The 22,213-nt window shown below is 52.1% G+C and overlaps 1 protein-coding gene and 1 long non-coding RNA gene across 4 annotated transcripts; one reads left to right on the forward strand and one right to left on the reverse strand.

The window, feature by feature from the left end:
* Positions 1-152: 152 nt before the first annotated feature.
* Positions 153-19,461, reverse strand: CERS5 (ceramide synthase 5). 3 transcript variants are annotated; one of them, XM_064638843.1, is made up of 11 exons: positions 19,210-19,461; positions 14,376-14,481; positions 12,335-12,465; positions 10,550-10,607; positions 9,808-9,858; positions 9,177-9,269; positions 7,596-7,724; positions 6,896-7,002; positions 4,472-4,628; positions 2,957-2,986; positions 153-1,419 (listed from the first exon to the last, which is right to left on the reverse strand). In XM_064638843.1, exons 1-11 carry the CDS (start codon positions 19,398-19,400, stop codon positions 1,267-1,269), a joined length of 1,206 nt encoding a protein of 401 aa, XP_064494913.1. In that variant the 5' UTR covers positions 19,401-19,461; the 3' UTR covers positions 153-1,266. The 3 variants fall into 3 exon arrangements, 2 of the variants coding, with proteins under 2 accessions (XP_064494913.1, XP_064494914.1); XR_010425597.1 differs by having other exon boundaries at positions 1,327-1,419; positions 2,957-3,054; XM_064638844.1 differs by lacking the exon at positions 2,957-2,986.
* On the forward strand, positions 11,284-12,969 carry LOC135404202 (uncharacterized). Its single transcript, XR_010425598.1, has 2 exons — positions 11,284-11,348; positions 11,734-12,969. It is a non-coding gene; the product is annotated as an uncharacterized LOC135404202 (long non-coding RNA).
* Positions 19,462-22,213: the final 2,752 nt, after the last annotated feature.

Consider the following 22,213-nt stretch of genomic DNA (forward strand, 5'->3'; position numbering starts at 1 on the left):
CAGGCGTGGTGCTGTGTTTGTGGTGTCCCCAGACCACAGGCTGGGCTGGGCTGGGGTGGGAGGGACCTTAAATATCACCCAGTTCCAGCCCCCCTGCCATGGCCAGAGGGGCACCTTCTTCCAAACCCGGCGTGGAACACGTCACCCCGAGGTTCTGAAGCAACTTTTAATCGGAGATAAGAGTAAACAACAGTATAAAATGGTAACGAGTCGAGAAGTTTCCAAAATTCTGCTCCTGATTGACCATTCCATTGCCCCCAAGTACCATTGAGTAAAAAAAAACAAAAGAGAAGCAAAAGCCCACAGTGTGGCTGCTCTTCCAGCCCCGGGTTCCTCCACAGCTGCAGCATCAGAGCAGCAACATTCACTTCTGTCTGGGAGTTACAGGACCAAAACATCCCATTTTTTGGAGGGTTAAACCCAGCCCCACCAGTTCTGATCCTCCCTCCGATCCCAGCTCAGCCAACTGGATCCAGTAGGTCTAGAAAAAAGTCTTCAAAACCCACAATTTGCAACAGGGGGGAAAAAACAAACAAACAAACGATTTAAAAGGCCTGGATTGTGCTGGTTGTCTCAGGGGCAATAAACCACTCCCCCTACCTCCCCCCTTCCTTACAGAAGGCTTTGGTCAAGACTTCAGAGGGGTTTGCAGCACCAAAAGAGGCAGCAGACGCCGGCCTGGTCCCTGGTGACAGCAGAGATGAGCAGCTGGGACCTCCTCAGCACCCCGGGGGCGAGCCAGGCCAGCAGTTCTGGGGTAGCACAGTTCAAAGCTCAAGGCTGAGAAAAGAGTCTCTGCCTCCCCCAGGGCGGTTTGGACGTGGAACCTGCTCCCAAGTGGCTCCTGGAGTGCTTCTGGACCTGGAACCTGCTCCCAAGTGGCTCCTGGAGTGCTTCTGGACCGGCCTCGTCCAAACCCGCTCTTGCCTCGAGTTTGATCCCAGTGAAAAACCAACCAAACAAAAGACACCTCTGCAGACATCAACAGGAACTCTCGGGGTTCAACAACTTGGGGTTGGTTGTTTTGTTTTTTTTTTTTCTTGTGCTTTTGAAGCACAAAAGTGGCTCGAAGTGGAACCTGCAGCTCTGTTCTCCCGCCCCGGCTTCGTCCCTCGGACCGGTCGGGGTTTTGCTGGAGGTGTCTGGGGAAGGGGGTTTGTTGTTGTTTTTTGTTTTTGATTAAAGATCACTTGGGAATGTGGAGCTCAACACAACTAGATAATTGAAAGAGAAGTCCATGCTTTTGCTCAGGGCCAGCCCAGGGCCTTACTCCTCCCCTGTCCACTGGCCGCCGGCCACGTGGCCGTTGAGGCGGTTGGAGCCGTTGCTGGAAGTGCTGAAGACTCCTTTTGTGCTGTTGGAAGTCACCTCCTCCTCCTCAGAGCTGCTCTCCACGTCGCTGCGGTCGTCCTTGGACACCTAAGAGGTGGCCAGTGGGAATTGGGTGGCGGGAGAGGAGAAGGGGAGTTGGAAAATGCACAGAAAACAGCAGTTAGAGGGTTGTGTCCACGTGATGGACCAGCTTCAAGTCACATCCACCTCCCACATTTGAGCCTGGAGCAGTTCAAGCTCCCAAGGAGGATCCTGTCATGGCATTAGGAACAGGACACACACTGCAAATGACAATCTGGGGAGGTGAGTTCCATTTTCCAAACACTCTGTGCACCTGTGAAAGCCCCTTCGCTCTCGGTGCTCTCACCAGGTCAGAGGACACCACGGCTCTGGGGGTGTCCTTGTCTCCCAAGAGCTCCACTCTAGATGGGTTAAAGGCCATGTCTCTAAACAACTTGTTTTGACTCCAAACTTTCCCAGGCCACAATCACCAGTGGGCACAGTGACCAAGCCCCAGCAATGTATCAGCCTGGGAGGGAACGTTTTGTCCCACGGGGAGAGGCTCTGCTGTTTTAAACATTAACCAGCTGAATTTATCACATCACTGCTTTGCACCAAGTGCCTCCCCAATCCCACAGCCCGGGTGCTTCATCCAGGAGATCCCCCTGAGGAGCAGGGGCCTGTTGGGAGAGCAGGATGGAGAACAAAGGCAGTGTCTGATCCCAGCAAAGCTGCCAGGAACGGGAGGAGCCTCATCCCAGAGATCCAGATCTGCCAGCAGGGTGATGCCTCAGCTGCAAACCCAGCTCAGTTTGATCCGTGGGGGGGGATTTGAACCTTTCCAGGAGGACTTTGGTGCCACAGGAGGGCCCTGCTCCAGCCCTGTGGAGCCAGAAGGGAGAGGGCAGAGCCCACAAACCCGGCCCTAACTGCAAACACACACCTGGGAGGTGGCAGGTGCCAGAGGCAAAACCTCCCCAGGGCCCTGCTCCTGCTCCTCACTCTCCTCCCTCCTGCAGCAGCCAACAGCCCTCGTGGGCTCCACGTGCCAGCACTCTGGCTCCCAGCTTTCCAAGGATTCCAGGATTCCATTCTGAGTCAGGGGTAGGGCCCTCCAGCAGCAGGAAGTGGTTGAACTCCAGGGAAGCTCTGGCAGGAAGCCAGGTGAAGTTAATGATCTCCAGGAGCCCTGCTGGATGGTTCTGCCCCTTGCCAGAACTTTTGCTTATTATCTGTCCCCCAATCTCCTGCTATGTTGGAAGTTCAAAGGGTCACTGGGAGGAAGCAGAAATCCCTTGAGTTTTTTCCCCACTATTGGGGGATAAGGGACTGTTTTGCTCCTTTTCACAGGGAGGAGCAGTTTTCTCCTGTCCTCTCCCCCTCACAAGACAGAAATCAGAGTGTGTAAAACCAGAGAGTGAAGGTCATGCAGGCAGGTGACAGCAGGTAAGATCAGACCCCAGGACACTGCTCTGCCCTTTGGAAAAAACTGAATTTTGGCACTTTGTCAGGAGCAGGGAGAGAAGGAGAAGGCACCAAAGCCCCAAGACCAGAGCTCTGCTTTTGTCCTGGCCTGGACACAGCTGTGTTTGAGTGAACAAAGAGAACCACAGGTCACACTTACATGCAAAGGGTGGAACTGTCCAGCTCCAATCTGGCACAGAGAAAAGGAGAAAAGAATGAAGAAGACAGAGCTTAGAGTCCTTTCTCTGGCTAGGTCACCTGGACAGGAGAGAACCAAGGAGAGGGAAAAAGGTGTAGAACTCAGGATACAGAAACAGCTCCAGAGGCAGAAAAATCAGGCATTTGCAGCAGCAGCTGTGGGGAACAGATGGGAGAGCTCAGACTCCCCAAACCTGCCTTCCCCCACAGTCCCTGCCACAGGCAACCACGACAGAAACATTTCTGGGAGTCAACAATCCCTGTGTGGGGGCAGCTGAAGTCAAAAACCACAAAATAACGTAGAGCCACGAGGGGAAACTGGGCTCAGAACACCAAAATCTGACTGGGAAAAGCATCTGTCCTCCTAAATCAGCTTTTGCTCTTTCACAGAATCACAGGACCAGCTGAAGTTGTTGGAAAACCTGTGTGTTCATCCTGGAGTTCAAAAAAGAGCCTGTCACCACCCTAAACTCCAAAGCACCTAACAATTCTGCCACCACCACCACTGTCAAAACACCTGAGCATGCTGGAAAAGGGATTTATTTCCCTGCATGCCCAGAACACAGGAAGCCTCCTGAGCAACACCTGGGAACTGCAGAGGTAAAAAAAATCACACACCAAGGGGAAAAAAAAATCACTCTCCTTGCAGAACTCCTCAGGTCCCTCGAGAACCAGCACCAGCCCCCACCAAAGGGCCCCAATTTCTCGGGATTCCTTATCAGGGCTTGTAGGACAGAGGACCCCCCAAGGGCACCCCAGGCCTTACCTTGCCCCTCACCAGGGCCTTGTAGGACAGAGGACCCCCCAAGGGCACCCCAGGCCTTACCTTGCCCCTCACCAGGGTTTGTAGGACAGAGGACCCCCCAAGGGCACCCCAGGCCTTACCTTGCCCCTCACCAGGGTTTGTAGGACAGAGGACCCCCCAAGGGCACCCCCAGCCTTACCTTGCCCCTTATCAGGGCTTGTAGGACAGAGGACCCCCCAAGGCCACCCCAGGCCTTACCTTGCCCCTCACCAGGGTTTGTAGGACAGAGAACCCCCCAAGGGCACCCCCAGCCTTACCTTGCCCCTTTATCAGGGTTTGTAAAACAGAGGACCCCCCAAGGCCACCCCAGGCCTTACCCTGCCCCTCACCAGGGCCTTGTAGGACAGAGGACCCCCCAAGGGCACCCCAGGCCTTACCTTGCCCCTCACCAGGGTTTGTAGGACAGAGAACCCCCCAAGGGCACCCCAGGCCTTACCTTGCCCCTCACCAGGGTTTGTAGGACAGAGGACCCCCCAAGGGCACCCCCAGCCTTACCTTGCCCCTTATCAGGGTTTGTAGGACAGAGGACCCCCCAAGGGCACCCCAGGCCTTACCTTGCCCCTCACCAGGGTTTGTAGGACAGAGGACCCCCCAAGAGCACCCCAGGCCTTATCTTGCCCCTCACCAGGGTTTGTAGGACAGAGGACCCCCCAAGGGCACCCCAGGCCTTACCTTGCCCCTCACCAGGGCCTTGGAGGCCGTGCGGATGATGAGGTAGGACCAGATGACGTGCAGGACCTGCAGGGTCACCAGGAGCCCGTTGAAGAGCCACCAGGAGGGGTAGGGACCGATCAGCTCCCAGCTCTCAAACAGGGTCGTGTTCAGAATCCTGGGGGAGAGCCAGGAACACGTTTCAGAGGGGCTGGGGGGGGTGACAGTCGTGCTGTGCCAGGCCAGATGCACAAACAGTTTGTGTGTCTCACTGAGCAGCTGCTGCTCCTGCTCCTGCCAGAGCCAGGAGACAAGGCTGAAGCTGATTAGAAACGTTTGAGCCGAGCAGCAAAAGCAGAACATGTGAATGTGCTGCAGTTGGGGGGGATCTGCTGCCAGCTTCCTTCTCCCAGAGCACACGAGCATTTATTTATAACAACTTCCCGGGAAGTGATGTCAGGCTGCTCTGGACACCAAAACAACTGTTAACACCTTCCTGCCCGGGCTGCCCTCACCCTTGGATCAATAATAACGTGGGCACAGGCCCAGGGCAGGGACTGTCCCCCTGTGCTGGCACTGCTGAGGCCCCCCCAGGGCTGTGCCCAGTTCTGGGCCCTCAGGGCAAGAGAGACATTGAGGGGCTGGAGCGTGTCCAGAGCTGGGAATGGGGCTGGAGCACAGGGAGAAGGGGCTGGAGAACTCCTGAGGGAGCTGGGGGGGCTCAGCCTGGAGAAAAGGAGGCTCAGGGGGGACCTCCTCGCTCTCCACAGCTCCCTGGTGGGGTTGGAGCCGGGTGGGATCGGGCTCTGCTCCCAGGGAATGAGGGATGGGACGAGAGGGAACGGCCTCAAGCTGTGCCAGGGGAGGGTCAGGCTGGAGTTTAGGGGAAATTTCTTCATGGAAGGGGTTGTTGGGCCTCGGCAGGGGCTGCCCAGGGAGGTTTGGAGTCCCCCCCACCCCTGGAGGTGTCCAAGGAAGGCCTGGACGTGGCACTCAGAGCTCTGGGCTGGGGGACAAGGTGGGCATCGGGCACAGGGGGGACTCGGTGATCCTGGAGGGCTTTTCCAACCTAAATGATCCTGGGATTCTGTGATCAGAGAGGAATTCTGTTCCCTCCCTTCCCTGGGTGCTCCTCTCTTCCCTCAGGGTTTTACAGATTCCCCAAGGAATCCTCAAAGCTGCTTTATGGCCCGAGCTTTGTGTTCCTTTCCTTGCTGTTTTGCTGTTCCTGTTGCTGGGAGTTATTGCCAGTCCTTAAGTAATTTAATAAACACTTTAGATTTTATGGTGCAGGGAGGTATGGAGAGACCTTTAACGACACCATTAATTCTCCCCCAGCTTTTAACATTTTCCCAGCGAAGCAAAAACAAACCTTTTCAAACAAGAACCAAAAACGCCCCAAAAGGCACCTCCCAGAAATATTTAACTCCCCAGCAGGTTTATGGGAGAATTAAATGCAATTCCAGGGACCTGCTGATGTTTCATGTGGCTAATCAGGGAAGGGAATGCACGTGAAGTGGCACAGCCTGGGGTCTGCAGGGCTGCTGCTGCTGCCAGATTCCTCCAGAAAGCTGAGGAATGACATTACAGCCAGTGGAAAACACATTAAAGATTTACAGGATGCTGAGCACACTGGTGTGAGGGAAGAGCATCCCCTCATGACAGACAGGAGCTGCAAAAACAACCCCAGCTCTCTCGTGAGGCTCTGGAAGGAGCTCACAAAGAAATAAGAATTAAAGCTCTTCCTCATCCAGGCTCCTCTGGTGCATTTACTGGAAAATAAGGCAGAGCTTTAACTTGCAACCCTTGATCCTAAAGTGAAAGGATGGTTTCTGCCCACCAGGCACCCAAAAAGAACGGGAATGCCAGCTGCCCATGGCCTGGGGAATAAATACAGGCAGTAAAATGTATTTTCACCAGGGACAATAAACAGACAACAGCTCATTAACAGAAGCACCTCACCAAGCCTGACCTGCTGAGGTGAGAGGGAATCTCATTAGGGGATGATTCTCTCTTAAGCCATTTATCCAGGGTTTTACCTCAGACCTAATTTCAGGCTCTGAGCAGTCACGACACGAGGACAGGACAGGAGTGTCATAAAAATGAGAAACTGCAGCCATGACTGAGCCAGATCCCAGAGAGAATCACCTCAAGAGACTGGTGATTATTTCTCAAACTCCTTAAGAGCAGCAAAGAACCCTCCAAGCCTCTCAGGGCAGATTCTGGCTGCCTCTGCTCCAGCTAATGAGCTCTGTCCTCACTGCTCAGCAGAGGGACTGGGGTTCTGGTGCCTTCTCCCAACTCCCTCAGCTGACTGGGGGGAACCTCCTGCCCCCCAAACAGCACTTGGGGGCCTCTGCAGCTTCAGAGGGCCAGGCTGGAATGCTTGGGAGGAGCCTGAAAACAAAAAGGAAGGACTGGGAGAACAAAGAGGAGCTCACTCACCAGAAAGGGTAAATGCCCAACCGTGTCACGATGAACACGACCCCGAAGAGCATGAAGAAAGCATCACACACCCGCTGGTACTTGGCATAGTTGGCCAGCTTTGCAGCCTAAAAGAGGCAAGGAACACAGGAATATTATTCCCTTTGTGCACCCCTGGAAGTGCCAGGCTGGAGAGCTTCGAGAAACTCAGTCACATTCGCACGGTTTGGAACAATTAGGGATTATTAGAGTGTGTAATTATTATTGTTATTTATTATTATACAGGATCCTGTGGGGAGAGATTATTTACAAGGGCCTGGAGTGACAGGGCAAGGGGGAATGGCTTCCCATTGACAGAGGGAAGATGGATGTTGGGAAGGAATTCCTCCCTGTGAGGGTGGTGAGACCCTGGAATGGATTTCCCAGAGAAGCTGTGGCTGCCCCATCCCTGCAAGTGCCCAGTGCCAGGTTGGACAGGGCTTGGAGCAGCCCAGCCTGGTGGAACTGGACGATCTCTGAGGTTCCTCCCCACCCAAACCACTCCAGAATTCTGTGATCCTCAGCACTGAGGAGGAAAAGCTGGCAGGGCAGGAGCAGCAACGTGGGTTTCAGGGCACATTCAACTCCATTTATCAGGAATGGGGGGGAATGTGGGAATGTCAGCCTGTCCCCCTGGGATCACAGCAGCACTGGGGGTGCAGAGCTTTGACAGGGGACTCACCTCCAGGAGGAAATCTGAGGCATCATGGAGACACAGCACCAGGGTCCCAACCCGCACCATGTTGTTCATGTAGGAGAAGGTGATGAGTCCAATCGTGGCCAAGTGATGGACAAACATGATCAGGAAGTCCTGGAAAAAAAACCCCAAAGATAAAGACCCTCTGGCTGTCGAAAAAAACCCACAAAGGTTTGGGACAGAGCCACCAAAGTGGGGTCAGGGGGTTGCTTCACTCCAGGCTCTGACTGCACCTCATCACACACCCACCGTCACCAGGAGGATTCCAGAAAGGTCTCTCAGCTCTGGTGCTCCTGCAGGTACAGGGAGCACCCCCACCCCTGGCCCTGTGCCTCTAGAACCCTCTGAAGTGACTGACAGGACCCCACATGGCTCCCTTTGGTTTGACACCACTCGTGCTCTCAGCTCCTGGCAGAGGTTTCAGCGCTGCTGCTGCTGCCAGGATCAAACCCTGCCAGGGGCAGAGCGGGCACAGAGCACCAGATAACACCCAGCAGGGCAGGAGGAGGCCTCTTCATCACAAAAAACCTCTCCAGTGCACAATATCCAGGGCTGTTCTCCAGCTCAGCCCCCGGGTACAACCCTCCCGTGGCCCTGGGCCTCCCCCTGCTGCAGTGGGGGGACGTGAGGAGCTCGTTAAAGTCCAAATTAAACATATAAACAGTGTCCCAGAGGCTGCTCATCACCCCCTGTCTGCAGCTCCACCACATCCCCCAGGGCCTCACCTGCCAATATTTCAGCACTGACAATAATCCCAGGCAAACTTGGGGGTTTTTTGGGTTTTTTTGGGGGTTTTTTGGTGGTTTTTTGTTTGTTTGTTTTTGTTTTTTCTGGGTTTTTTTTTGTTGTTTTTTTTTTTTGTTTTGTTTTTGGGGGTTTTTTGGGGTTTTTTTGTTTGTTTGTGGGTTTTTGGGGGGTTTTTTTGTTGGGTTGGTTTGGTTTTTTTTAACAGCCAAAGCAAGAATTGGGATAATTTGCTCCTTTGCAGCTCGTGGAACTCACAGGAGAAATAAAACCCTGTGAGTTTATTTCTCACAGGAGAAATAAAACCCCCCTGATTCACTGGGGTAAACAAGGAGCCAAACCCTGGAACAGAATTAGATCTGAGCAACTGTGGCCACTCATCACCTGCTCTGCACACAGATGAAAAATCACCCTCAAAAAACCCCATTTATTATCAGGGTTTGCCATTTGCTCAGCAGCTTTGGGGGCAGCTCGTTTCCTTGAAAGCCTCCTTGGTTAAATGTATTTTTAAATGTATTTTTAGGCAGTTGGTTTGTTGATTTTTGACTGGGAGGCACTGAGTGATCCTGCCCTTTTCCCCTGGAAGGTGAGGGGGACTGGAGGATCCCCCAGGCTGCAGGTCAGGCTTGTTCCTCCCTTTTTTTCCCCCCAGGACTGGGTGGTGATTACAGGAGGATTCACATTCACAAAGGTGTGAAACGAGGAAGAAAGAGTTATGATAATGATTTCATATTTTTTGTTAGTCCTATTTATTGCTGTTATTGTTGTTATTAATTATTATTTTGGCTGTTAAGGAGTTAATTGGATTTTGGTTCATCTCACCTTCCGTTTAATGTCTGTAAACTGAGAAAACATGAGGGACCAGTAGAAGGCCAGCTCCAAGATATAGTAATAATAAAGCCTGGATGTTAGAGGCTGCAACACAGAGCACAGTTAGAAGGCAAAACACACCTTAAAATTCATATTAAAATCACTTTTTTTTCCCCTTCCTCCTCTCCCAGAACTGCTGAGGCACAAGTTAAATGATTAAAGGTTTAGTGACAACAAGCTTCAAGCAACAGAGGTCTCACTCCAGGCTTTGCTCACACATATTTGTGTGTTGGGGCTTTATTCCAAAGGAGTAAATTCCCTTGTCAATATTTACAACCCCTGGAGCAGGAAAACCAGCCCGTGGAACAGACTGCTTGGCCTCTACACAGCAAATAAATAAATTACCACCAGGATTTTATCCTTTTTTCCCCTTCCCCCCCCCACACACTTTTAATAATCTCAGCAGCAAATAAACACAAAATGAATGAGTCAGTTGTGTCTGAGGAAACTCTGCTGCTGCCAAAACCTAACCAGGATGTAAAGACAGAAATGTCAGGGCTTTGATCCAGCACATGAACAAAAAATAAAACCTGACACTGTCCAAAAAAAAGTTGGGATTTAGGAAGGGTTTTCCTCTCATTACCTGGAAAGGGTAGTTGTGCCAGCACTGTCGTGTGTCCCAAAACCAGGGGGCCTGAAGGGAAAGGGAAGTTATTACAGAAATAATTTATATATAAATTATATAAACCCCCCAGTTTTTAACTCCCCATCACCTAAAGGAATTTTATCTCACTGAAATTTTATCTTGATTCTGCCATTTACATTTATTGCATTAAATGTAATTTGATTTATTTATTGTAAATAAATAAATAAATAAATAAATAAATAAATAAATTGTAAGTATTGTAAATATTTAATTTATTGTATTGAATATTTATTCTTATAGCTACATTTATTGCATTAAAAGCTTCTTTTTTTGCAGTCAAACAGGAGTTATACTGCAATGGAAATTCCAGGAATAATCACACAGCTCTAATAAAAATAATAATAATAAAGACCCAAAGAGATGAACCCTTCAGGAGGGAGAGGAGAAAAAAAGAAGCAGCTCCCCCATAGCAAAAAAAGAACAAAACCACACCCAGTTTTGTCCCATTTTGGGGTAACAGGAAAAATAATTTTCTATTTTCCACAATTTTCTGTTATGACAAATCTGTATGGAGGTTTCCCTGTAAAGGGGGTCCTGAACAGAAAATCAGGGAACACAAAGATCACTAAATCCCCCCCTCCTTCCAAGCCAGGTGAGACACTGGTGGTGAAAACCCCCTAAAATTTTGGCAGGATAGACCCAAACCCAGCTGCAGCCACAGAGAACAGGCCAAACTCACCGTCCAGAGAAACCTGATTCCATAAAAAAATATACTTAAATAAAATGTAAATCTCCACCTGGAAAAAAAAAAAAAGAAGTGGAAAAATCAGCTTAGGACAGAGAAGCAGCTTCTGGGTTAACAATTATCACCAAAAAAGCGAATTAATGGTGAAAAACCCCAATTTTGGCACCTCAAAAGCTTTCACTCACCTTCATTCCTAAACATTTTGGGTCAGATAAAGCCATTTAAGAGTTTTTCACACCACACACGAGTCTGCATCAACAGCCCAGGTTGAAGTTCAGGGTGAACATGCACCACTCATGTGATTTTATAGACAGCAAGATAACACCAAGCAAAGTCATTGTTGTCCAGAATTACCCTAATATAGAGATATTTTTGCCCCTCTTACCTGGTGGCTTTAAGCAGACAAAAAACCACACTGGGGGGGGGAAGGATTAATGAGAAGAAAGTTACTGGAAAGAGAAACCAGCAGAGAAATGAGTCAGGAAAAAGTGGTTCAGGTGCTGCTCCAGCAGCAGAGAAATGAGTCAGGAAAAAGCAATTCAGGTGCTGCTCCAGCAGCAGAGAAATGAGTCAGGAAAAAGCAATTCAGGTGCTGCTCCAGCAGCAGAGAAATGAGTCAGGAAAAAGTGGTTCAGGTGCTGCTCCAGCAGCAGAGAAATGAGTCAGGAAAAAGCAATTCAGGTGCTGCTCCAGCAGCAGAGAAATGAGTCAGGAAAAAGTATTTCAGGTGCTGCTCCAGCAGCAGAGAAATGAGTCTGGAAAAAGCAATTCAGGTGCTGCTCCAGCAGCAGAGGTGAGTGCAGGAGCTCAGGGAGAGAGAGAGAACAAAGGATGAGGAGAGGAGGAAGCCAAGAAGTGGCTGTAACAGAGTCTGTACGTGGTGTGAGCCAGGAGGTCACCGTGGCTGGGAACAAACCCTGCAGCTGGGCAGGCAGCAGGCCACTTTTGGGGAGGTTTCCACTCAATTTGGGCACATGCAAAGCCCCCTGAGGTCATCAAGGACCTGCCCCACTGGCTGAAGCTGCTCTTTGGTGGCAGGACTGAGCCCTGGGCTCGTGTTCTGGTCCCTCAGCCCCCCGATATTTGAGGATTTGAGGATTTCAGGAAGCCCTTCCTTTGCTTGGAGGAGAATTTAGGCCCTGGCTTGGACAAGCAGCTGCCCTCCTCCAGCAGCAGAGGAGAAATGAGTCAGGAAAAAGCAATTCAGGTGCTGCTCCAGCAGTAGAGGTGAAATGAGTCTGGAAAAGTGATTCAGGTGCTGCTCCAGCAGCAGAGGTGAAATGAGTCTGGAAAAAGTATTTCAGGTGCTGCTCCAGCAGCAGAGAAATGAGTCAGGAAAAGTGGTTCAGGTGCTGCTCCAGCAGCAGAGGTGAGTGCAGGAGCTCAGAGAGGGAAGAGAGAACAAAGAATGAGGAGAAGAAGAAGCCAAGAAGTGGCTGTAACAGAGTCTGTACGTGGTGTGAGCCAGAAGGTCACCGTGGCTGGGAACAAACCCTGCAGCTGGGCAGGCAGCAGGCCCCTTTTGGGGAGGTTTCCACTCAATTTGGGCACATGCAAACCCCCCTGAGGTCATCAAGGACCTGCCCCACTGTGTGAAGCTGCTCTTTGGTGGCAGGACTGAGCCCTGGGCTCGTGTTCTGGTCCCTCAGCCCCCCGATATTTGAGGATTTGAGGATTTTAGGAAGCCCTTCCTTTGCTTGGAGGAGAATTTAGGCCCTGGCTTGGATGAGTAGCTGCCCCAGGGGTTGGTTAGAGGGGAGGGGCCCCTCCCAGACGTACATGCTCTCACAGAATTTGGTGAGGGTGGTGGGTTTGTCCTGGTTCCTCCGGTGCCGGAACCAGCGCTGGATCTTCCGCACGTCCCAGTCCAGCTGCTTGGACAGGCCCTCCAACCTCTTTGCATCTGGAGACTGAAGGAGAACCAAACACAAGGGGGTCACTTCTCCCACTCCCCCCCAACAGAAATGATGCACAGGTCCCAAAAAAACCCCACCAGGGATGGGCCAAAAGAGAGCCCAAAAGCAGGAACCCGTCGCCACAAACCTTCACTCAGGTTCAACCTTCCTAAGCCACTAATTATTTAATTATTCAGCATGGCTTTGGTGGGACATTTCCTCACCTATATTTATTTCATCAGCTGACCAAGGATGCCTTAATTTTGGGGGAGGGAGGAGCTGTTAAAGTGTCCTGTCCTCCCTGTTAAAGCTGCACCTCCACTCAAACAACCCAGAACTGGGGGAGCTCAAAGCTGAAGAAGAAGTTTAAGGGGTTCCCACTCACAGCAAGGACAGGGAAGCTTTAAAGTAAGAGCTGGTTTAGCACAGCAGATGTCTGTATGTTCTAAAGGGCACGGTAGAAATTGTGTTATTTCTGTTATCAAAGTTTATAAAGGGAAATAAATGTGGAGACTGAAATAGTTCTGTGATAAAGAACACGGCGCTGCTCTCTGGCTGGAAACTCTCCTGGGAGTTTGGTCTGAACGAAGACAAATGGATTTATCAGAGACAAAGTGAACCAAACCTGGTGACTCCCTCTCCAGTGGCCCAGGGGGGAGATAATTCAGAGCAGTGTCCTTTCAACGAGCTCTGCCAAGGAGCTCTTACCCCTGACAGATGATAAACACATTTCACTGCTTGAGCTCCACACACACACCCCCCAAAATCAGGGGGCTGATTTAACACACAGTCCCCAGCCTGCCCAGCTGAGAGGCAAAGTCATCTGTAATTTGATTTTCTGTGCCCTGTCAGCCCCTCCCAACCAGACCCCTCAGCACTTTACTGGGATTTAATGGTTGGGGCTGAAGGAAGGGGACTTGTCCCCAAGGAGGATTCCAGAGCAGCAGTGAAACCCTCTCCCTGCCCCAGTGCCACCTCTGCAGCCCCAGCAGCAGCCACAGCTCCCTGGGACAGTCCCAGGCAGCTCTGGTTTCCCAGCAGATAAATTCTGCACAGCCTGTGACCTCCTGGGCTTTCTAAACATTCATTTCAAGGACACCCCCTGCATCAAAGTCCTCCCCACAACCAGCAGCAGATCCTGGGGACTGCAAACCTCTCAGGACTTTAAATGTTCCCACAGGGAGACTTTTTAGTGAGTTTTTTTTTTTATAGAATTCCCCTTTATCTGCTCCAGGAGATGAGGTTCAGCATCCCCAAATCTCAACATCAAACCTCCCACTCCTTTATCTGTAATGAAAAATCTCTCCTGCAGGGATTTCACTGTCAATATTGAGTAAAAAAATCAATAAATAAATATTGAATAAAGCTCTGGAGCCATGGAGCCTTGAAAAAAGCTCTGGAGCTTAAGGGAAAGAAAGGAAACAATCCCAAGAAACACCTCCTGCCACCATTAAATGTCCTGCCCTCCATCTGACTGAACATTTCCCTGAATAACCCACTTGCACTGACAGTAAATGGCACAAATAAGGGGAAGGTACTCACAACAAAACCCATAAAACCAGCAAAAGAACAAAGTCCAAGGAAAAGAGAAGCTCTTTTCCAGCAGAAGATGCTGGGAAATCTCTTGTTAAACTCCTGTCACAGGAGTCACAACCTGGACCAAAGGGAGGAACTGAGGGACCTGCCTGGAAAGGGGAACATTTTTATTCAAAATCAGGTTTTCCTGTGCAGAAAACCACGGCTCAGCCACGAAGGGAATCCACTCTGCTCCCACCTGGACACACCAGAGGCAAAGCAAAGGCAGAAGGAGCCCACTGGGGAGTGCCCAGGGGGAGATCTTTCCCTCCCACCACAAGAGTGGGAGCAAAAAACCCTCCCCTTCCCCAAATCCTTCCATTCCCAGCAGGGTTTGCCCCCTGACTCACCTTGGTGATGGATGTAAACACTTTCTCTAGGATTGCATTGGGCTGGGCTCTGTGAGGTCCACTGTCCTGGATGCCAAGGTTTATGGCACAGGGCTTGGCAATAAACCTGCAAGAGAGTTCCCAGGGAAAGAGCTGCATTAAAAACCAGGAGTTTTATTTCCCTCCTCTGCCTGAATCACAAAAAAACCCCCCCAGATTTGCCACCAGCTGCAGAACTTTGGGGAATCTCCCCCTCCTGGAACCTCCACTTGTGCTTCAAGAAACTTCCCATGTGAAGTAATTTCTTTTCTTAGTCCTGCTGGTGATCACAGGCAGCACATTCTGTGCACATCAGAGGGGAGAATTAAAATCTCAGTGGCCTTGGCCTGCAAGGATCCCATTGTGTTCCCCAGGGGGACCCTCATTCCTCAGAACTCCAACACCAGATCACTGGGAAGAGTCTGCTGTGAGCAGAAATGCTGCAGATGAAGCCCTAAAAACAAAAAAAATGCCTTATTTTCAAAGCAGGCCTCAGTGTCACACAGCTCAGGAAAAAAAGGGAAGTTCAAGCCAGACAGTTCCCAAAAGATGCTTTTTTTGTGTGGGTGTTTTTTTTTGTCTTTGGGGAGAATTAAGTGGCTTCTTTCCTTCAGGAGAGGGAGGAAGATGCAAGTCCCCTCAGGATCTCACTCCATCCCGGGTGCTCCACGTGTTCCAAAAGCTGATTTAACCCTCCCTGAATTTTTACAGCACAGAGACCCTGAAACCAAGCCCGGGTTTGCAACTAAACCAAACATAAACATGCTCAAAATCACCAGGTTCTGCTGCACTTTTGTGTCAGAAATGGGCTCAGGGTTCCAAGGGAAATGCCTGTGTTACCTGAGATGGGAATTGCTTCCCCTCCAATATTCAGTATTTTTAAATCAATTATTTTGAGAAAGAGCCCGTTGCTCACAACCTTCCTTGGACACCTCCAGGGATGGGGACTCCAAACCTCCCTGGGCAGCCCCTTCCAAGGCCTGACCCCCCTTTTCCAGGAGGAAATTCCAACTTAAACCTCCCAATCCCTGCCTGGCTCCCCCCTCTCCTGGTCAGGAGAGCGAGAAGGTCCCCCCTGAGCCTCCTTTTCTCCAGGCTGAGCCCCCCCAGGAGTTCTGCACCCCCTTCTCTGGATCCATTCCCTTCTCTGGACACTCTGAGCTTCGTTCTGACAGTCACAGCTTTAAAAAAAATAATTAAAAAACCAAAAAGGAAGGAGTGATTTCCTCTGAGCTCGGCTCCAAGGGCTCCCGGCTTCCGCCCCGACCCCCAGCCACAAACTGGGTCCTGATCTTATGAAACACTTGGCAAGACCCCCCCAAAAAGGTGCAAAAATAAAGGTATATAAAAGGTCTTTCTGCTCTGCTTTCCTCCAGGACAGCACAGAGAGGTTCACATGTGCAATTGTGGGATGAGAAAAAGGGTTTTGGGTCATTTTCTGGGACGTGGTGCTTAAACAGCTCTGTTAATAAAAAAAACCAGCAACAAAACAACAACACAAGCCCTTAACCTGGCCTGAAAAAACTCAGTTTTTCCTCTCCTGTCAGAGAGGAAACCTGAAAAATCTAAAAATCTGCACATTCCATAGAATAGCTGGGGTTTGAAGGGATCTCTGGGCAGCATCTACTCCAACCCCAGGCCAAGGCAGAGGTGCCTAGAGCTGGTTAATTCCATTTCTTTGTTACTCAGGAGAGTCTTCCTTTGGCTTAAGAACAAGTGAAGAGGAGGAGGAATGGTTAGGAAGGCTCACAGTGACCCACACAAAGTTTGGGCTTTACTGCAGAGTGCAAAACCTGAAGCACCAAGCAAAGAAAAACCAGGAAAAAAAATGCAGAAATAATTCATTTTAGGACTTAAAAGACTGAAAAGGGAAAAAAAAAAAAAAAAAGCCAAGCAAAACTCCAAACTTTGCAGGAAACTGGCCCTGAGCAGGAGGCCTCCTCCAGTGGGAATCTGAGGGGAAAATACAGATTGTGGCTCCAGAAATCAGGAAGGAGGGGAAAGAAAAAGCCAAGAGGAAGGCACAGGCCATGGGTGCAGCTCAGGGCTCGGGGAGGGGGGGGGACAAAGAGCAGATCAGGAATCTCCAGATCTCTCCAGGTGCCCAGAAAGCAGCCACTGGAAGCAGGAGGTGGTGCCAGTGCCAGAAAGGGGAAGGAAAAGGGATGGCACGGAGGATTTCCTCACTTTTAAGGAAGTCTGAGCCAGTCAGGAGGGAGCTTCTCTAATCCCTCGGTGCAAGTGCCACCTGTCCTTCCCTGGGGCTCCTGAGGGAGGAGAATTCCCCTGGGAAAAGGAAAAGAGCTCCTGATTCCATCCATGATCCCAGAGCTTGGCAGGTGGAACACGAAGGGAATGGTCAGTCCTGTGCTCAATCCCAGGGATTTAGGTGTCCACCAAGGACTTCAAGCCTCTGTGGCATTTCAGGTTTTTGGCCCCAGAGCAGGTTTTGCAGCAGATCCCACCCTGAGAAGGTTCTGCCCAGCACCAGGAAAAAAAAAAAAAGGGGGAAAACCACTTCCCAGAGAGCAGAATTCCCACTCCTGGGGATATTCCAACTGAACAGCACAAGATGAGGAGAGACACCAGTTGCCTGAAGGTTGGCCTTGCTTTGAGGAGAAGGTTTGGGTGAGCTGACCTTGAAAGGTCCTTTTTTTAATCTAAATGGTTTTATGATTCTATAAAACCTTAATGGCAGCAAACTCTGCCCAAGGCCAGCTGGCTGCCACACCTTTCCAGCAAGAGATTCCCATCCCATGGACACTTCCATCACACCTTTATGGCCAGGGAGCAGCTCACACTCTTTTTTTCACACCAGTTGTTCAAGGCTGATTTTAAAGCCACCACCAATTTTGGAGCCCACGGACTCGGGTGTTGTGCTTCACAAAAAGGCAGAAGTTCTACCCAAAAATCCTCCCTGCCACCGAGGCAGGGCTTCACCTTTTTCTCTCCCAAGTCCTGCTTTATCTCTGCAGTCACAAAGTGCCCCCAGGCAGCCAAACTAATGATTGTTTCACCAATAAAACGGTGCAAAGGTTCATTTACAGGAGAATTCACAAGTGTTGTGGCACAAAGCTCTTCCTCACGCTGAGGAGCCACAGCAGAAGGAGGGAGAGAGAAGATGCAGCTAAACCAAAAGAGCTGCACGAGCCTATAATTCAAATTCTGAGTCATCAAGTCCAGCTGCCAAATGTGTGTCAAGGAAGGCGTTTGACACAATCAGAGCCTGAACTGGGATCGATGCACCACAGGGGTTTATTCAGACAAAGCTGAGCTTTTATGACAGGAGGGAACAAAGAGGAATTTATTCAAAAATAAGGAGTTTTAAAACAGACACCCTGGAAACTGCCCCGGGATTTTGCTGCCACAGTGTGATTTCACTCTGGGATACCCCTGAGACACTGCTGAGAACGGGAACAACTCTCTCAGGGGCCAGACCAAGGGCTCTGGGCCTCGCTGGGCAAGAGCAGGATTTAATTTGGCACCTGACCCCTCCCTAAATCAGCACCAAAAACGGAATTTCACAAACCAGGGAGGGCTTTATCAGGGCAAAGCAGTGGCTGCCTGGTGTGGAAGGATGCACTGAACCTCTGCCAGGGAGAAGAGAATCTCCTGCACCTCTTCCCCAGACTGACACCTGCCCACAAAACCCCTCTCCAGGGGGATTGTTGTGTCTCACAACCACCTCCCTGTTGTGTCTCACAACCTCCTCGTCTCCTGGCGAGTCCCAACCCTTGGCCAGGCCGGGCAGCAGCAGCACAGAGGAGATTTTGGCAGCTCCTGGGTCCTCTGCACTGCTTTTCTGAAGCCTTTTTTCTTTCCCCTAAGGGCAGAAAGATAAGCAGGAGAAAGGAAGAGCCTCTCGAGTTTCTCTCCAGCTTTTTTTCTCCTTATTTTCTCCTTTTTTTTTTCCTCCTTATTTGCCATCTTTTCACTTCGCCCCAACCACCCTCCTCCCTTCTGACAGCTCAGGGAAACTCACACTTAAGACAGAGAACACACAGCTCAAACCCAACCCGATTCCCACCCATTTCAGTCCTGCACGGCCCCTTTTCACGCTTAGAAATATTCACAGAACCACTGGATGGGCTGGAAGGGACCTTAATTAAAGAATTCCACGGGCAGGGAACACCTTCCCCCAGCCCATCCCACCCGACCATCCGCCGTCTCAACGCAGAAATTCACGGTTAAATCAATGTTTAATGAACCGCGAGGTGTGTGTCTCGGGCCCGCTTCGCCTAACGGGCTTCCTAATTAAGCCGCTTTGCTAATTAGCGGCTCTGTCACCCACGCGCGGCGTGTGAGGGATCCCCGGCGCGGATCCAGCCCTGCCCCGGGGGGGTGTGGGAGTTAATCCCGTGTTTGTGGATGCTCGGGCAGGCGGGGAATCCCGAATGACACCTGTCCGTGGGCAGATGGGGCGATCCCGCGCCCACATCCCGGGGCGGGAGAGCCGCGAATTGTTTAATAACACAGCCGGGGCCATGTGGGAACGAGCCGTGTTTCCTCCTCCGGCAGCTCGGGGGAAAGGGCGATAAAAAAACCCACAAGGAAGCTCGGCTCCCTCAGCCGCCCCCGGGCAGGGGGAATAAAAGCGAATAAAAGCGAATTGCCGCACGAAAAGCGGCGTTTTCCCCGCGCTGCCCCAGCACCGGAGGGGCCCCTCAGACCCGGGGAGACCCCCCGGGGCTCCTCCGTGTCGCGACAGACCCGAGCGGCGCGACAGCTCCCCGGGGTCACCCGACGTCCCTTTTCCACTCAGGGGAGCCCCCCCCCGGGAACCCCCGAGCCCCCCTCCCGGGGGCCCCGCGCTCACCTCTCGAAGAGCAGCCGCACGGCGAAGATGCCGAGCGCCAGCGGGAAGGCGGACAGGACGTGCGCGGCCCGCGGGTACTGCAGCCCGCTGCCCGGCTCGCCCGCCAGGTCCGCCCACGTCACGTTGTGCGGGAGCCAGAACCGCTCGTTCCAGAACCAGGCCCGCAGCGCCGCCGCCGCGGCCGCCGCCATCTTCCGCCTCCTCCTCCTCCTCCCGCCGCCGCGCTCCGGCGGCCGCCACAGGCACGGGGGCGGGGCCTGGCGAAGACACGCCCCATCCGCGCCCCGCTCCGCCAATCCGGGCGCCGTCACGGACCCCCGGGGAGGGGCTAGGGAGAGACCACGCCCCCTCCTTGACAGGCTCCGCCAATCCGAGTGCGGCCACAGATTACGGGGAAGGGGCTTGGGCGAGGCCACGCCCCTCTTCGTCTCGCCGCGCCACTGCCCGGCCCCGCCTCAGCCCGCCGGGGGCGTGGCGGAGGAGGCCACGCCTCTCGCGGCGCCGTCCAGCCAATCCGGGGCGCGTCACACTAAGAAACGGGCGTGGTTCGGCGAGACCGCGCCCCCTCTTTAAACAAGCCACGCCTCTCATTCGTCATCCCGCCGCTCCCGGCGCCTGCCACAGCTCACGGGGGGCCGCGCCACAGCCCGTACGCGAGGAGACGCCCCCTCATCACCCACCACCCAGCCACGCCCCTCATCCCCTCGCCACGGCTCCGGGGGAGGGATGATGTCACCAAGCCACGCCCTTCAGCGCCGCCACGCGTGGGGCGCGGCCAAGCTCTGAGCCCCGCCCTTCTCCGTCCCGCCCCTCCCACACGGTGAGCAGTGCCGTGTCTCTGTGGGCGGGGCTTTGTCTGACCACGCCTCCCCCGCGCCGGACCGTTATCCCGGCGCAGGCGCAGTGCGGTGTTCCCGCCTTCCCGCCTCTGCGCACGGCCCCGCGCGGGCTCCTGAGGGAGCGGCGCGAGCGCGTTCCCGCCATCGCCTGAGGGGACGGGACCGCCGGGCGACGGGGTGGCAGAAAACACGGAATGAGGGGGGCACAGAGCCGCTCTTCATTAATTAATATCCTGTCTCCTACTGGTTATTGATTTCTCACTTCTCATGCTAATTAGTCCGCTTTTTTTCAGTAGAAGATAGCCTACTAATTAATGAAGAGAACTATGTAGGCCAATGGGCGCAGAATCCCAGAATATCCTGAGTCGGAAGGGACCCACCAGGATCAACCAAGTCCATGTGCAGGGGCCCTGCACAGCCCCGAGAATCCCACTGTGGCAGGGTGATGGAACTGGACGGCCCTTAATGTCCCTTCCAACCCAAACTTTTCCACAATTCCACGATATAATTCCTCAGGCAGGCCCACGGCCCGTGCAGGGAAAGGCCCAGAGCTGCCAGAGCAGCCTCCCGTGTGGAGAGCTTATGGCAAGATCCCAAGGATTAGTTTTACTGACATTAACAGAGATGCGGTTTAACATTTACAGTGACAAAAACGCCCGGCTGGCAAAGTTTAACGTATTCCTTTTAGCTCGTGGTGAGGTTCCCAACCTCTCCACGGAGGTGGTTTGACATCAACCACCTCATGCGCGGCGGCCAACGATCCATCCTTCATTTAATGGCTCTTCTGGCACCTGTCCAGTCAGAGAGCAAATTAAACGGCCCATTAAGCGCTCGAATACTCCCATAACTAATAGATTCAAGGATGGAGTAATTCATGATCTGCTCACTTCTGTTGTTTTTTTTTTTAACCAATGGTTAAAGCAGTGCTGATTTCTCCTTGAAGATGTTCAGCTGAACATCTTCAGCTGAGATGTTCCAGTCTCAGAGACTCAGAGATACCTCAGAATTAACCAGAAATAATGATTTTGTGATTAAAGCCTCTGCTAAGTGCAGCCAGTGCTGCTTCAGTATCACGTAACCGGGGAGACGCCGTAAAATCCAATGGCGTTTCCTAAGAAACAAGCAGTTGGCACATTCCATAAATCCAAGTCCACAACGAATATTCTTCCCCCCCCCTTTTCAAACAGCACAATTTCCAGTCAGAAGGATCTCCAACTGCTTAGTCACTTAAGGAAATCTAACACCAAATGGAAGAGAGAGAGGTGACAGAAAGCAGCCCAGGATTACACATCAGCTTTTTGAATTTTCCCTCGATCTGTGCAAGTCACTTCTCTCTTTTCCTTTAAAAAGAAAGGACAAGGAGCAGTCGGTTGTGGGGCTGCCAACACCTCCCAGCTGGGCAGCAGGCTGCTTTTCCCTCCCTGATACCCTTGGCACACACCTGGGCAGCTTCTCACGCTGCTGCAGGACTTTCCCTGCTTTTCCTGTGGCTCTTTATCCCCATCCCTCCTGACCAAACCCACCTCGGGCTCAAGTTGGGAACTGCAAACTGAGCAGCTGATAGGAAAGGGGACAAAAAAAAAGCCCTCAGTTGTCCTCAGCTGCTCTGCAGAGCCACCTGGAGCCAGAAGTGGAAGTGAAAAATCCCTTCTGTCCCTCCTGTTCTAATCCCTCTCCTTGAATTCGAGAGCAGACACTGGGAAACACGGACACACAGTGTCACCTAGTGGCACCATCCCGGGCTGGCTTCCAGGGACAACCCTGGAATTCCAGGAAGAACACCGGGAATTCACCCGTCTTCTCCCTCAATCCCTTCACAGCCCTGAGGAGAAGGACTTGAGGGGGAGGAAGAGGCTGGAAAATTGGGATTGTGACCTCATTGTGGCCTTCCAGGACCTGAAGGGAACCTGCAGGAAAGGGGGGGAGAGACTATTTCCAAGGGCTTGGAGTGCCAGGACAGGGGGGAATGGCTTCAAACTGCCAGGAGACAGGGTTAGGTGGGATATTGGGAAGAAATTCCTCCCTGGGAGGGTGGGGAGGCCCTGGCACAGGTTGCCCAGAGAAGCTCTGGCTGCCCCTGGATCCCTGGAATTGTCCAAGGCCAGGTTGCAGCAACCTGGGCTGGTGGAAGGTTTCCCTGCCCGTGGAAGGAGGTGGGAATGAGA

The sequence above is a fragment of the Pseudopipra pipra genome, chromosome 30 (assembly GCF_036250125.1).
Source record: "Pseudopipra pipra isolate bDixPip1 chromosome 30, bDixPip1.hap1, whole genome shotgun sequence".
NCBI classification, from domain to species: domain Eukaryota; kingdom Metazoa; phylum Chordata; class Aves; order Passeriformes; family Pipridae; genus Pseudopipra; species Pseudopipra pipra.

Coding starts and splice junctions, on each gene's coding strand:
- CERS5 (XM_064638843.1), bottom strand. CDS start 19,400: ATGGCGGCGGCCGCGGCGGCGGCGCTGCGGGCCTGGTTCTGGAACGAG. Junction 10,608..12,334: donor ACCAAATTCTGTGAGAGCAT/GTACGTCTGGGA, acceptor TTTTTTTTCCAG/GTGGAGATTTACATTTTATT. Junction 7,725..9,176: donor TTACAGACATTAAACGGAAG/GTGAGATGAACC, acceptor TTTTTTTTCCAG/GACTTCCTGATCATGTTTGT.